Here is a 12,694-nt window from a genome sequence, read left to right as displayed (position 1 = left end):
GGAAAAAAAATCCCACTAGTTACCACCAACTTGGCTTGGTGGTAACTACTGGGTAAAAGGTGGGAATTTTTTTTCCCAGTAGTTACCACAAAAATTTGGTTAGCATTCAATACTAATAAAAACAGTATAAATATGGAGTTCCTTTATCAATAATTAATTGAACGTCGAATTAATTATAAGTTAATTACTTAAGTATTCGTTTCATTATAAGTAATTGTAAATTGAGCTAATTGTGACGTTATCTATGAAACCTGGATCTTTTGTCAAGGGCGCTTACGCCACACTGCGTAGCGCAGCGTTGTATTTGTATAGGAGCATCGTTGATAACGGCGTAAGCGCCATCGACAATAAAGTCCCTTTCAATAAATAACGTCTCAATTATACGAACAAACAAACAAATCAGTCAAAGACCAATTGTTTTTATCACTTTTAAGGCAGTTTACTGAAACAGTTATCGACTTATAATGAAACGAATAACTTATTAACTTATAATTAATTCGACATTTAATTAATTATTGATTATGGAACTCTATATTTATACTGTTTTTATTAGTATTGAATGCTAACCAAATTTTGGTGGTAACTACTGGGAAAAAATTCCCACCTTTTACTGTGGTAACTACTGGGAAAAAAATCCCAGTAGTTACCACCAAACCAAGTTGGTGATAACTAGTGGGATTTTTTTTCCTGCAGCCGACTAAATTATATGATTAATAAATAAGAAATAAAAGTATTTTAAATATTTTATTAGGTAACAAATCATCACCTTCTACTTAACTATTTACATAATAGTTTATTAAAGTATAAAAATAAAATATAGTTAACTAATGTATAGTTTACTAAGAGGAATAACATTTTATAATAGTAACTTTCTATGTTACAAAAAAGTGTCAAGTAAACGTCCTTCATTGTTTTTTTCAACATCTTGGCACACTTAGAAAATCAGGGTTTTCGTATCAGAACATTTATATAATAACTAGATTTAAATAATATCTGCAAATATTAATAAAATTTAATTGTATAAAGCTTTTACTCTGCTATACATTATCAAAAGTTCATAAATTGATTTTTTTTTTCGGCTACCTTCTTCAGTTAAACATGTCTTTAGCATTGAAAATGCCAAATACGTATGAAATTTTGCTTTGATAATATATGCAGCACCAAATTGTGGGTCGACAGGAATGGCCACAGCTAAAAACTATTTACTTTTTTTTATCTATGTATGGACTTGACTCGTAAAGATGCTTACGGGCACTACGAAGTAGTGCCAATTTGTTGGTGCACAAATCGCGTTTGCACATGTTTGTTGGTGCACACGTGTTCGTTTGGCACTATATGAACGAGCCTATCTTTAAATTTGATATTGTTGCGAGCATACGCCTTATAAAATGAAAGTTAATCAGCATTTCTAAAAATAATAATACATTAAGTATAGCCAACTAAACTCATTTAACTTTCCTATTTTGTAACCATTTTTGATTACAATATTATTACTGATCTATTTTTAACAATTAAACATACAATTATACTCGATGAGATTTTAACTATAAAAATAATCAATAATAATGCTTTATTTTATTTTTATTTAATAAATATGGTAACAAAATGGGAACTTAATTGCGGTTGAGTTAGCTAGCCATTGACTATATTGACATATCTATCTTACGGGCACTAAGAATGGTGCTATTTCAGCGGTGTCACTCACAAATTCGAGCCAATAGTGCAGTCTAACGCAACTAGTTGCGACCAATCGCGCGCGTGATGCGAACTCATCAACCAATCGAATTGTGTCGTTAGACTGCACGATTGGCTCGAATTCGTGTGCGTGACACCGCTGTACTGACCCCATTCTTATTGCCCGTAAGGCCTTAGATATATATCAATGATACAAGCTGTTTTTTCTAGAAATGCTCATGTTACTATATTCTTTTAATTGTCAATTTCCAGGTTATTTCTTTTGTTACTATTCGGCCATTTCTTATAATTACTGTTGGTAACGGTAGTACTGGGGCTGCTGCTGCTGCTGGTGCTGGTGCTGGGGATGGGCCTGGGGCTGCGGCTGGATCTGCAGCTGGGGTTTGGGCGTGGGGATCTTTACCACGATGTCGGTGGGCTGCCGGGATACCTGTGATATGGGGTTGATTTTATTTTAGGTTTAGGAAGTAAAGTAGACGTGGAGAAGACCGTCTATCAGATAAGACCGTCTACAGTCTCTTTCATAACTTCGAACTCTTGCACTTGTTCACATACGATACGAGAAGGTGCGTATGAACGATGTACGACAAATACGAGAGTTTTAGCCCTTTGACGATCTTCCCTGCAATCCATTTTTAAATTTTTTTATATTAAAGGAAAAAATGGAAATAATTACGCTTCCAACAGGACTTGAACCCGTACCCGTTACTGGTAGGCTTCCGTAGCTCAGTTGGTTAAGAGTGATGCACGGATTGCAGAGGTCGCGGGTTCAAGTCCTGCCGAAAGCGTACATTTTTTCCTTTAATATAAAAAAAACTATGTATCGCTCGTAGACGTGTTTGCTTGATAACAAAATGGTTTATAACATTTTATTTATATACTGATCTTACCGGTAGGTATATATATATTATGCATATACTGGTCTTCCCCAAATTGACCTTAGTTTATTTCAGGTTTAGGGAGTAGACCAACAAATCAATTATTTAGGACAGGACATGTGTCTAGTCTAGGCTTCATATCATAATTTACATTGTTAATATATCTAAAAGTTAATAATTCGCCAGTACCTGATGTACTTAAGTGATCTAAACGTGCCTACTGCTAATTTTAAAATCATGAGCAGTACTTGATTTTAATATAGTTGACGATCTAACGTATACTTGCAGTTACTTTTTGACAAGTAGGTATGTTTGAAAAAGTTACGAAATGGGAGAAAATCTTTAACCCTTTACCAGGCTAAGGGAGATATATTTCCCACATATGGCACTTCAAACTTGTGTTCTATTTTCGATGAGTAAGACTGATATTCGATTTTCATTTTTGAACTGTCAGCCTGATAAAGGGTTAATCAAAGATAAAACAAAACCTAAGCTAGTTCTCAGTTCACACACTTTAAGTCTTCATTTTTTCTTGGGGCTCTCGTAAAGCGATGTATAGGCCATCGATGCAACTGCGATTACCCGATAAATACAAGTTGGTCGTGAGGGTTAGAGGCCTTACAACATTACACACTTTCCTTTTCCTACCTAGGAAAAGTTGCCTAGGGAAAGCATTTGCTCTCACTGACCTCTGTAACGTCGAAGAGATGTTTACATTTTTCGCAGCTGCAAAATGTAAACATTATCTTTTATGTACTGTACATAAGTTACGTTTCATAATCATTAGCGATATTTAAATAGGTAGACAAAAGTAGCTACACTGAAAAAAACAATTGCCGCACACATTGAAAACGCAATAAAGAAATACATTTTGCTCAATATCAGAAAACCGACTCTGTAACAGGTTTGCATAGGTCGCAAGTCCCATTTAAGTAATTAGTAATATGTAAATGTTATGCAAACCTTTTGAACCTACTATACATATATGTATATACCTGTGTGACGTCACTGTCCCTCTGCCTTTCCCAGTTGTTCCTAAAGTTAACAAGTAAATAAAATCCTAGATAGTAAAACGAATTAACCCGATGTCTTTCTCATCTCAGCCTTGAAACCTTCCTTAGGATCAGCAGTATACGTCACGGTCCCGACGATCCTATCGCTGTCCACGACGGAATACGAGCCCTCGGTGACGTCACAGTCCCTCCGCTTTTCTCAGTTGTTCCCAGACGTAATAACGACAAAAAAATCCTAGTTGTTACCAGTGGTTACCATTGGTAACAACTTAATAGTAACTGCTGACCCGATTTGTTTTGTTTCTCACCTCAGCCTTGAAAGCTTCCATAGGATCAGCAGTCACGTCACGGTCCGCTGTCCTCAACGGAGTACTATACCTCTGTGACGTTACCGTCTAGAGGTAAGAAGTAAGAAAAAAATGTAGATAACAAAAGGGATTAAACCGATTTCTTTCTCACCTCAGCCTTGAAGCCTTCCTTAGGATCAGCAGTATACGTCACGGTCCTGACGAACCCATCGCTGTCCACGACGGAGTAAGAGCCCTTGATGACGTCACCGTCCCTCTGCTCTTTCCTGTTCTGGTAGTTGGTGTACTGGTCGTCGTTCACGTCGAAACCGAACTGGTAGGATGGGTGAGGCTGTGGAAAAAAGACATGTTAAATCCAATTTTAAAGTAAACAATGGCTCACCGCCATAACAATTTGAGCTCATGCTGTTTTGAAACGCTGACACGCAAATTTATAATACTGCTTCACATGGACGTCGCCGGCGGGGGGACGGGGGGGCGCTGCCCCCCGAGAGAATAAAATTTCTGCTAATGTATGCTCCTTTCCCTCCCCGTGGCCATCAGCTGGCGATGCCTTTGCTGCTTCACTACGCATAATAAGTATTGGAAAACTTCTTCAATTCAATAAAAAAATTGCTACTTTTACAAATTCTATCTGATTCTGCTTTTGTGTTTTTTTTTTTCAGAGACAAGAGCCATTTTATAAAGTTTCTGAATGCAATTTTATATTGTTGCTAGTTTAGGAGCTTTGTCGTTTTCTCATGGATCCCAGTATCAGCCAGAAGTACTCAATTAAAATAAAATGAAAAATAAAGGCAAAATTACAAATATCTCCTTTTTTCAGAATTCTACATTACCACTATTCTCTCAACACTACCATTATTCTGTCGATGTTCTTGACTAAATACTTAATCTCACGTTAATGGAAGAAATTTAATAGGAAGTTGTGAAGTCAATTGCAACACCACGTAATACAATCCAGAGTTACACAAATCACCTCAGATCAGATTCCACGCATCAACCGCGGTCATTGCCTTCAGATCGAGTTGCTTGGCCACTGGTGTTATTAACGTCGTTCACCGAGAGCAGGCGACTGCAACGCTCAGAATAACCAAAATACGCAAGCTCTCCTAGATCATTTTTATGGTGACAATCGATTCTGTTTTTTGTGAAGAGCACATGCTTTTATAAAAATAAAAGCGTGTGCTCCGCAAAAAGTAAATAAATAAATAACTATTGGATAACACAAATCTCGAAATCAGAATCTCAATCGAAGAGTTCAAATCTCGTTGACGCTCATGATAAATAGTTTTAACGATTGTAAGGAAAATAAAATATGCAAAAAAAGGTCAATCAAGGGTTTAAGTACCTACCTATGTCCAGTACTATGGATGTTAAAATAAGAGTCAAAGTACTGACATTTTATTATTTATTTAATCTTTATTGCACAATACATGAAGGTACAAATGGCGGACTTAATGCCTTAAGGCATTCTCTACCAGTCAACCAATGGGTTACACCAGAAAGATTACTTAACCTACTTAGTTGCAGTGTCTTTTATAGTCCTCGAAAGACCTCTTTACCACGGACAAGGGTTTGTAGCATTGTTTGTTCTTCATCTTGAAATAATTGTACATCGTGAAATCGTGTTTAATTATAACTTAACCATGTACCTACATAATTTATTGGTGTAAAAGAAAATTATACAAAACTTTGATGTTTTGCATTTTTATCATTCCATTTTCCACTTCGTTCATTTAATTTTATTTCATGTAACTATAAACAATTTTGTAAAATTCAACATATGTCTCAATTTACTCTGGTTTCGCAAGTTGACTATTTAATCGTTGGTAATACACGACCACTTTAGTCCAGTCCAGTGAAAGTTGTCCGTGATATGATACGTTACGTCTACAAACTTGAAGGACCGCGATTAGAAATGGAGCGGAAGGGCCTTAGGGAGGTTGTCAATTAAGTATCGTAGTTACGTACGCTCTGATGAAATATATTATAGTGGTTTTGTAATAGCTTATTGATTGGTTTACACGTGTCGTGTGTGTTATATAGAGTGTATTTTGATACGACCGCATAACCAAAGAGTAGTTAGTGGGCTTTAATGAACACACTTTCATAGGTTTTATAAAAAACAGACGACTTTTATTTTACCATATAAAATAATTCAGCAAGCAAAAAGTTTTATACATTTCAGTGTTCCTATTTCGTTACCGTTAAAAAGGTTTACATTGATAAGGTAACGCAATATACGGTAGAGTAAAAAACATCTTTACAAGCAAATGTACCGAAAATATTATACGGCCTTATTGTCAGTATCTGAGGCGTGTAAATACAACGTGTATATTTGATACCACCACATAATCAAAGAGCAGTTACTTTAGACAACAATGAACACACTTTCATAGGTTTTATCAAAAATGGACGACTTTTATTTTTTTATAGTAAATAATTCAGCAAGCAATGTATCACTAATTTGTTTTAACTCAAAAATTTCAAAATGTTGCATTCAATGACGCGACGTCACAACTGTCACAAGTGACCATGATGTACTAAATACATTGCCGCTTGAAAATTTTTCAAAAATTCATTATGCTCTGGTAGTTAACACTAAATTAAAAAAATCTTTCAGAATAGTTTTGCAGCACTAAAACCTTATAGTCAGTGTCTGAGCCGTGTAAATGTATTCACACGACCTTTAGTCTCTGAGGCGTATAAATATATTTACACGACCTTATTGCCAGTCTCTGAGGCGTGTAAATAAAGTATGTAACAGAACGAAAGGCAAAGAAAGAGACCTATTAATGTTTAGGTAATACTGAGCAACTTTTACCATTGGACAAACCTTGAAATCGAGAAAAAAATTACTCTCCCATAGGAAATTTTAACATCAGATCAGCAAGATGTATGAAATATCAAAAAAAATTCAATGTCTGAAGCGTGTAAATACATATATTTACACGACCTTATTGTCAGTGTCTGAGGCGTGTAAATATATTTAAAAATCTTAGCTTGTAAACCACACCAACTGGTAAAGGCTCTGTTGATTGTTTAAAAACTGATGAGAAAGTTCCATTTTATCCACAAGAGTAGCAAAGTAATTTGATGCAGTTTAAATAGGAATGTACTATTATTGAGTCTGAAGCGCAGTACTGAGGACTATTGATGTCGTCTAGGTACCTACTATACCTATACACGGCTTCTGCTGTGTTCCAGGCTTGTATTTTGCAGGTTGAGGTCTGTACTGTTAAGTAAGTGCTAGTACTTACATCGTAGTCTTCAGGCTCGCGAGCCGGTACTGAGCAGGTTGCGAGCTGTTCGTCTGTTGAGGCTGTTCTCAAACACAGTCTAGTCTATGCTAATATTGTACTTACATCGTAGTCTTCAGGCTCGCTGGCGTGCTGTTGTCTCGCGGGCTGGTACTGAGCAGGTTGAGGGCTGTTCATCTGTTGAGGCTGTTCTCAAACACAGTCTAGTCTATGCTAATATTGTACTTACATCGTAGTCTTCAGGCTCGCTGGCATCCTGTTGTATCGCGGGCTCGTACTGAGCAGGTTGAGGACTATTTATCTGTTAAGGCTGTTCTCAAACACAGTCTAGTCTATGCTAATATTGTACTTACATCGTAGTCTTCAGGCTCGCCGGCGTCCTGTTGTCTCGCGGGCTGGTACTGAGCAGGTTGCGGGCTATTCATCTGTTGAGGTTGTTGTCAAACACAGTCTAGTCTATGCTAATATTGTACTTACATCGTAGTCTTCAGGCTCGCCGGCGTGCTGTTGTCTCGCGGGCTGGTACTGAGCAGGTTGCGGGCTATTCATCTGTTGAGGTTGTTGTCAAACACAGTCTAGTCTATGCTAATATTGTACTTACATCGTAGTCTTCAGGCTCGCGGGCGTCCTGTTGTTTCGCGGGCTGGTACTGAGCAGGTTGAGGTCTGTACTGTGGTTGAGGTTGAGGTTGAGGTGCGGGTCTGTACTGTTGAGGTGCTGGTTGGTACTGCTGGTACTGGGGCTCGGCTTGTACTTGGTATGGCTGCGGAAATATTTCGGAATTGAGTAAGAATTCGTTCTTGACAGCTGTTGATGGAAGTAACGATAAAAATAAACTTCAATAAACCTTAGAATAAATAAAAATGCTAAAGGTATAAAAATACACTAGAGTACAGTATATAATATTCTACTATTTTGTTGTGAAAATGTAAGATTAACAGAACTTTCAGTATCGAAAATAAGGTTTGAAACTTTTTCTAATAATTAAATTTTACTAATTCTTATTAGTATTTTTTTATAGTTCGGTAACAAAATGGAAAAATATGAATAGGCATATAAGTAATACAGTCTAACTTTGTTTGACTAAAAAAAAACTTACCAGTCTAGCGGGTGCTGGTTGTGGGCGGGCGAGGACCTGCGTCTGCGCTGGTGCTTGATGTGCCAAGTACTGTCTCAGGAGGTGTGGGGGGATTTCTTGCTGTGGGGTTTATATAGAAATTAATCAAAATATAAATCAACTTCATTCGAATTAATAAAAAATTGGGAGAATTTTAACTTTAACTAGACTGAACTATCAAAGTTCGACCTTGGTAAATCTTTCTATGCTCCATAATTTAATTAAACAAAAGAGGTCTCGGCGCCGAGTATAATTTTATTCCATGCCTTTGCCCTTGGTCCGTGAGGCCCTGGCGCTCTCAATCTCCTCAAAGACCTGTCTAATAGACTCAGAGACGCCACAGGAGATCAGAGCTGGCAGCTTCCTCGCTCAACGCATCAGTCTAACGATCCAGCGAGGAAATGCTGCCAGCGTCTTCGGTACTATGCAGGGCCATTTTTAGATTTATTTTGGATTTAATTTAGTCATATTTTAGGTTTAGTATACCTATACTTTTTATTATTTGTATTTCTTTATAATCGTTTGAATAATAGTACATTACGATACAAGTGCGAAAAATAGGAAATTCAACAAAAAGCTCGATCACTGTTTATTATTATTTTATTACCTATATATTTTACTTTACTATAAGTTCCATGAATACAATTCTTGTTTAGAACAATATCAAAATTAAGGTACTTAGTATCAATTATTTGTATTTCTTATTGTTGAAAATGTCATTCGAATTAAATATGTTCATTAAACAATAGTATTTTATACAATCGTGATATAATAGAAAGCTTTTCAGACGAGTACCTTGTTTAGTACGATATTAAAAAGCTTGATTATATCACTATTGTATACAATATTTTTTCTACAAGTCATCTAAAATATTTATTTTTTTACTATAAAACCTAATTATAACTAATGAAAATTGGTAAGTATCTCAGTAAACAAAAATGTAGTACAAAAGACATAAACGCGCGCTGAATGAATATGCTCATGAAATAGTTACCCGTTTATGTCTTTTCTATGGGAGCGCGGCGGCACGTGATTGGTCAAATTCTGTATAGTTGACTACAGCGTATCGAAAGCCGCCCGCCGAGTTTGTTGCCCCTCCCCCCTCCCCACCCCCCAATTGTGGGGGATTTAAATCATCTCGGATGAGAGGTGCAGGGTTAGAGCCGGTATAGCTTTATTTGACGTTCATAAGCGCATTATAATATGCCTACTTGACTTATAAAATATCTTTATCTTATCTTGAAATGATAAGTACGCAATTATACAAACTATAATACGCAAGTATACGAAATCTTAATTCAGCCATTACAGTCGACGAGTAGAAAAATACATTTTAAACACTAGGTCACTACATACAGAAAACAAGAGCACGAAACAAGTTCCAAAACTCATTTAAACCATAACCAGACCATATAAGCATAACCATCGGTCAATTGCGTTACGTAACGTACTTGCAAAAGTAACACAGTGGACTCGCCTGATTTGACTGGTTTCATACATCGTTGTTGTGCAAATTAGTTGCACACTTTCCGGCCTATTTTCTCATGCCAATTGTAGTGAGGAAATAATTAAGGTAATTTGTAAGTTGACAGACATATTTATAGTGTATTTATTCGACCGCTGGTGGAAGGGTAAAGTTTTTCAACGGGAGTAAAGTACTTTGAAATATTTAATTCCAATGATAAAATCTGTCTAAAAGCAATTCCTTATAATGTTTCCCCGCGACCAGGGATCGGAAACCGGTATTTTTTGTATGGGAACGGAAACGGTATTTTACAGTACATATGGGGCTACTTTATAGCACTAGTGCGAGAAGTAGCATATTACGTTACTGTGTCGAACATTAAAAGGGCCATATGTACTGTAAAACGTTGTACGATACATGTGCGAATAGGTAATTCGCAACTCGTGTCGATTTAAAACACTCCCTTCGGTCGTGTTTTAATTTATCGCCACTCGTTTCGAATTTCCTATTTTTCGCACTTGTATCGTAATGTACTATTTTATCAAAATTTCTGTTGGAATTACAGATAAAAAGGATCTTATTGTACTTGAAGCAAAAGGATCATTTTGTTATGGAAAGCCACATATGTTTACCAGTATATGTTAAGAATATGCCTGTCAACTTACTGCTAGCTTAACAGTCCAGACGCGATTTATTTATTTAGTATACATTTTATTTTTACACTCGGAGAGACTTTACACCTCCAAATCTTAGAGAAGAGTCGAATCGGTTTGTTTTAAGGATGAAATATCTACATATACAGGTACCATTTTTTCATTTTGGATGATAAAAAAAAAACAAATTGAAAGGTTAGTTTTTGTATTTTTATAATTTCCATATATTTTTTAATGTCAAATTTTTGTGAAAATTCTCAGTTTTTATTTTTTTTATAACTTTTTTTGTTATAATAGTCAACACTATGTCATCAACCCAATTTTGGTGTTAATACATGTTTAGAAACCTGCCAATTGCCTAAAAAGTATTAGATATCGGTAAACAATAATCAGAACCCCTAGTGTTAATTTATTCGATAGCGTGACGTGACGTACGAGTTTGCGTTAAGTCTCATTTTGTATGGGATTTAGAAGCAGCGCGCCAAGCGGGAACGTTTTGGAAACTCAAAATCCCATACAAAATGAAACTTAACACAAACGCGTACATCACGTTTCGCTATCGAATAAATTTACACTAGGGGTACAGTTACCAGGATTTCAAACTATTTTATTGTCTACATTTTCATTTGTTTCAAGAAAAGCCGCCGGCGGCTCGGTAAGCACGGTATTCTGACCTTTGACCTAATTTAAAGTTCAGTAATTTAAACTGCAGGTTCTATGACGACAACATTTCGAAATGTAGATATTTTCCATGAAACACTATTTAACTTCACACGATTATCTTTAAAATGTATTCAACAGCCATAATATTGTTATGTAACTGCAAGTTTTCTGGCACTGTTTATTAACACACCGTTTATGTTATTAACGATTTATATCGATAATTCGTATAGTTTAATGTTTAGGTTTTCATAATTTTATTAAGGAAACTGTAAGTCTACAGTATTAGTAACTACTATTGTATCAAATATAACAATACGAGACTGTTTGTTTGTAAATAAAATAAAAATCCTCATCATCAAATAAAGAATAGTTACAAATATGAGGAAACATGAAGCTTTTTTTTTTTTCAAAGTTCAGTCACTAAAAATTGCTATATTTTATTATTGGCTCTAAGTAAATTAATCTTATATGATTAAGCATATTATGATGTACATTTCCAAATGTCATCGCACCATTATTGATTTGGTCATATTTACACAATATTTATATTTAAATAATAAACACAACTTTTAAAATATATAGGTACATTATAAATTCAAGTACCGATTTATTTATGCACTTTACACCTTGTATTGTATTCTTCCTGAATTACACACACACTGATAATATTCAAATAAAGAACAAACACCAACCTGTTCCTGTTGTTGAACTTGATACTGCTGATGCTGTGCCCTAGGAGCGGGTCCCGCCAAAACACACCCCAATGCCGCCAACGCCACGCACTTACGCAACATTTTCACACACTTTTTAAAAAGTAAAAAATAAGGCCACAACACACGCGCGTCACGTCTCGTATGGTGCGTGTGCAGTCTCTTTCACCTTATATAGAGGCACCCCTTCTAGTCGTTGTGGCGGGAGAGGTTTCATGAGTTTTGGAACGGGATTTGAAATTGGAACAGTTTGTGTGAGCTTGGAGTTTTGGGGAACACTGGCTGGTTATGGTGAAATTAAAACAAAAAACTTTGTTAGTAGAAAAAGGCGCGAAATTCAATTTTTTTACAGGACGATAACCCTTAATATAGATTTTTTAAATTTACCGCTTTTTTAAAACCGAACCAAAGAAATGTTTTTAAACCGAAAAACATTTCTTTTAAAGTCTGTCAAGCTATTCAAGTGTCGAAAATAAATAGTGGAACTTTTAAATAGAAAATTCAACGGATTTCATGTTCACAGTGTCAACAAAAAAGTTGGTAAGCTATGCATAAGCAATGTTTTAATTTAATTCAATTAATGGTTCTTGTGTTTTATACAATTTTTAAAATAAAAAACTTTCACTTGCTCGGATATCAATATTTATTAGCACGAGGGGTTAAACAACAACTTTGCCCCCTTGTAAAACAATAAAACTATTGGAACGTAAAGATGATTGTGAACTCGTCCATAATACTTATGAAAATATTAGGTCCATTTTTTTTCGTATTAAGACCGGAGAACCTCAACTTTTTTTTGGATATGCACTATAATATAAATGGAAGTATAAACCATGAAAATGGGAATAACTTTAATTGATAAATCTCATAACAACTATTTTTTTAAATATTTTTAGTCTAATTTCCCCATTCCTTTTTGTGTAATATAGGTA

The 12,694-nt window shown here is 35.6% G+C and overlaps 1 protein-coding gene across 1 annotated transcript; it reads right to left on the bottom strand.

The window, feature by feature from the left end:
• Window positions 1-731: 731 nt before the first annotated feature.
• On the bottom strand, window positions 732-11,923 carry LOC133519587 (activating signal cointegrator 1 complex subunit 2 homolog). The gene is made up of 5 exons (XM_061853612.1): window positions 11,745-11,923; window positions 8,254-8,352; window positions 7,756-7,917; window positions 4,046-4,225; window positions 732-2,125 (listed from the first exon to the last, which is right to left on the bottom strand). Exons 1-5 carry the CDS (start codon window positions 11,844-11,846, stop codon window positions 1,985-1,987), a joined length of 684 nt encoding a protein of 227 aa, XP_061709596.1. The 5' UTR covers window positions 11,847-11,923; the 3' UTR covers window positions 732-1,984.
• Window positions 11,924-12,694: the final 771 nt, after the last annotated feature.

The sequence above is a fragment of the Cydia pomonella genome, chromosome 7 (genome assembly GCF_033807575.1).
Source record: "Cydia pomonella isolate Wapato2018A chromosome 7, ilCydPomo1, whole genome shotgun sequence".
Taxonomy (NCBI): Eukaryota; Metazoa; Arthropoda; class Insecta; order Lepidoptera; family Tortricidae; genus Cydia; species Cydia pomonella.
The sequence above is the reverse complement of the archived record's forward strand: the minus strand, read 5'-3'. Positions and strand labels throughout refer to the sequence as shown.

Coding starts and splice junctions, on each gene's coding strand:
- LOC133519587 (XM_061853612.1), bottom strand. CDS start 11,846: ATGTTGCGTAAGTGCGTGGCGTTGGCGGCATTGGGGTGTGTTTTGGCG. Junction 4,226..7,755: donor GCGAGCCTGAAGACTACGAT/GTAAGTACAATA, acceptor TTTTTTCCACAG/CCTCACCCATCCTACCAGTT. Junction 2,126..4,045: donor AGGAAGGCTTCAAGGCTGAG/GTGAGAAAGAAA, acceptor CCCATATCACAG/GTATCCCGGCAGCCCACCGA.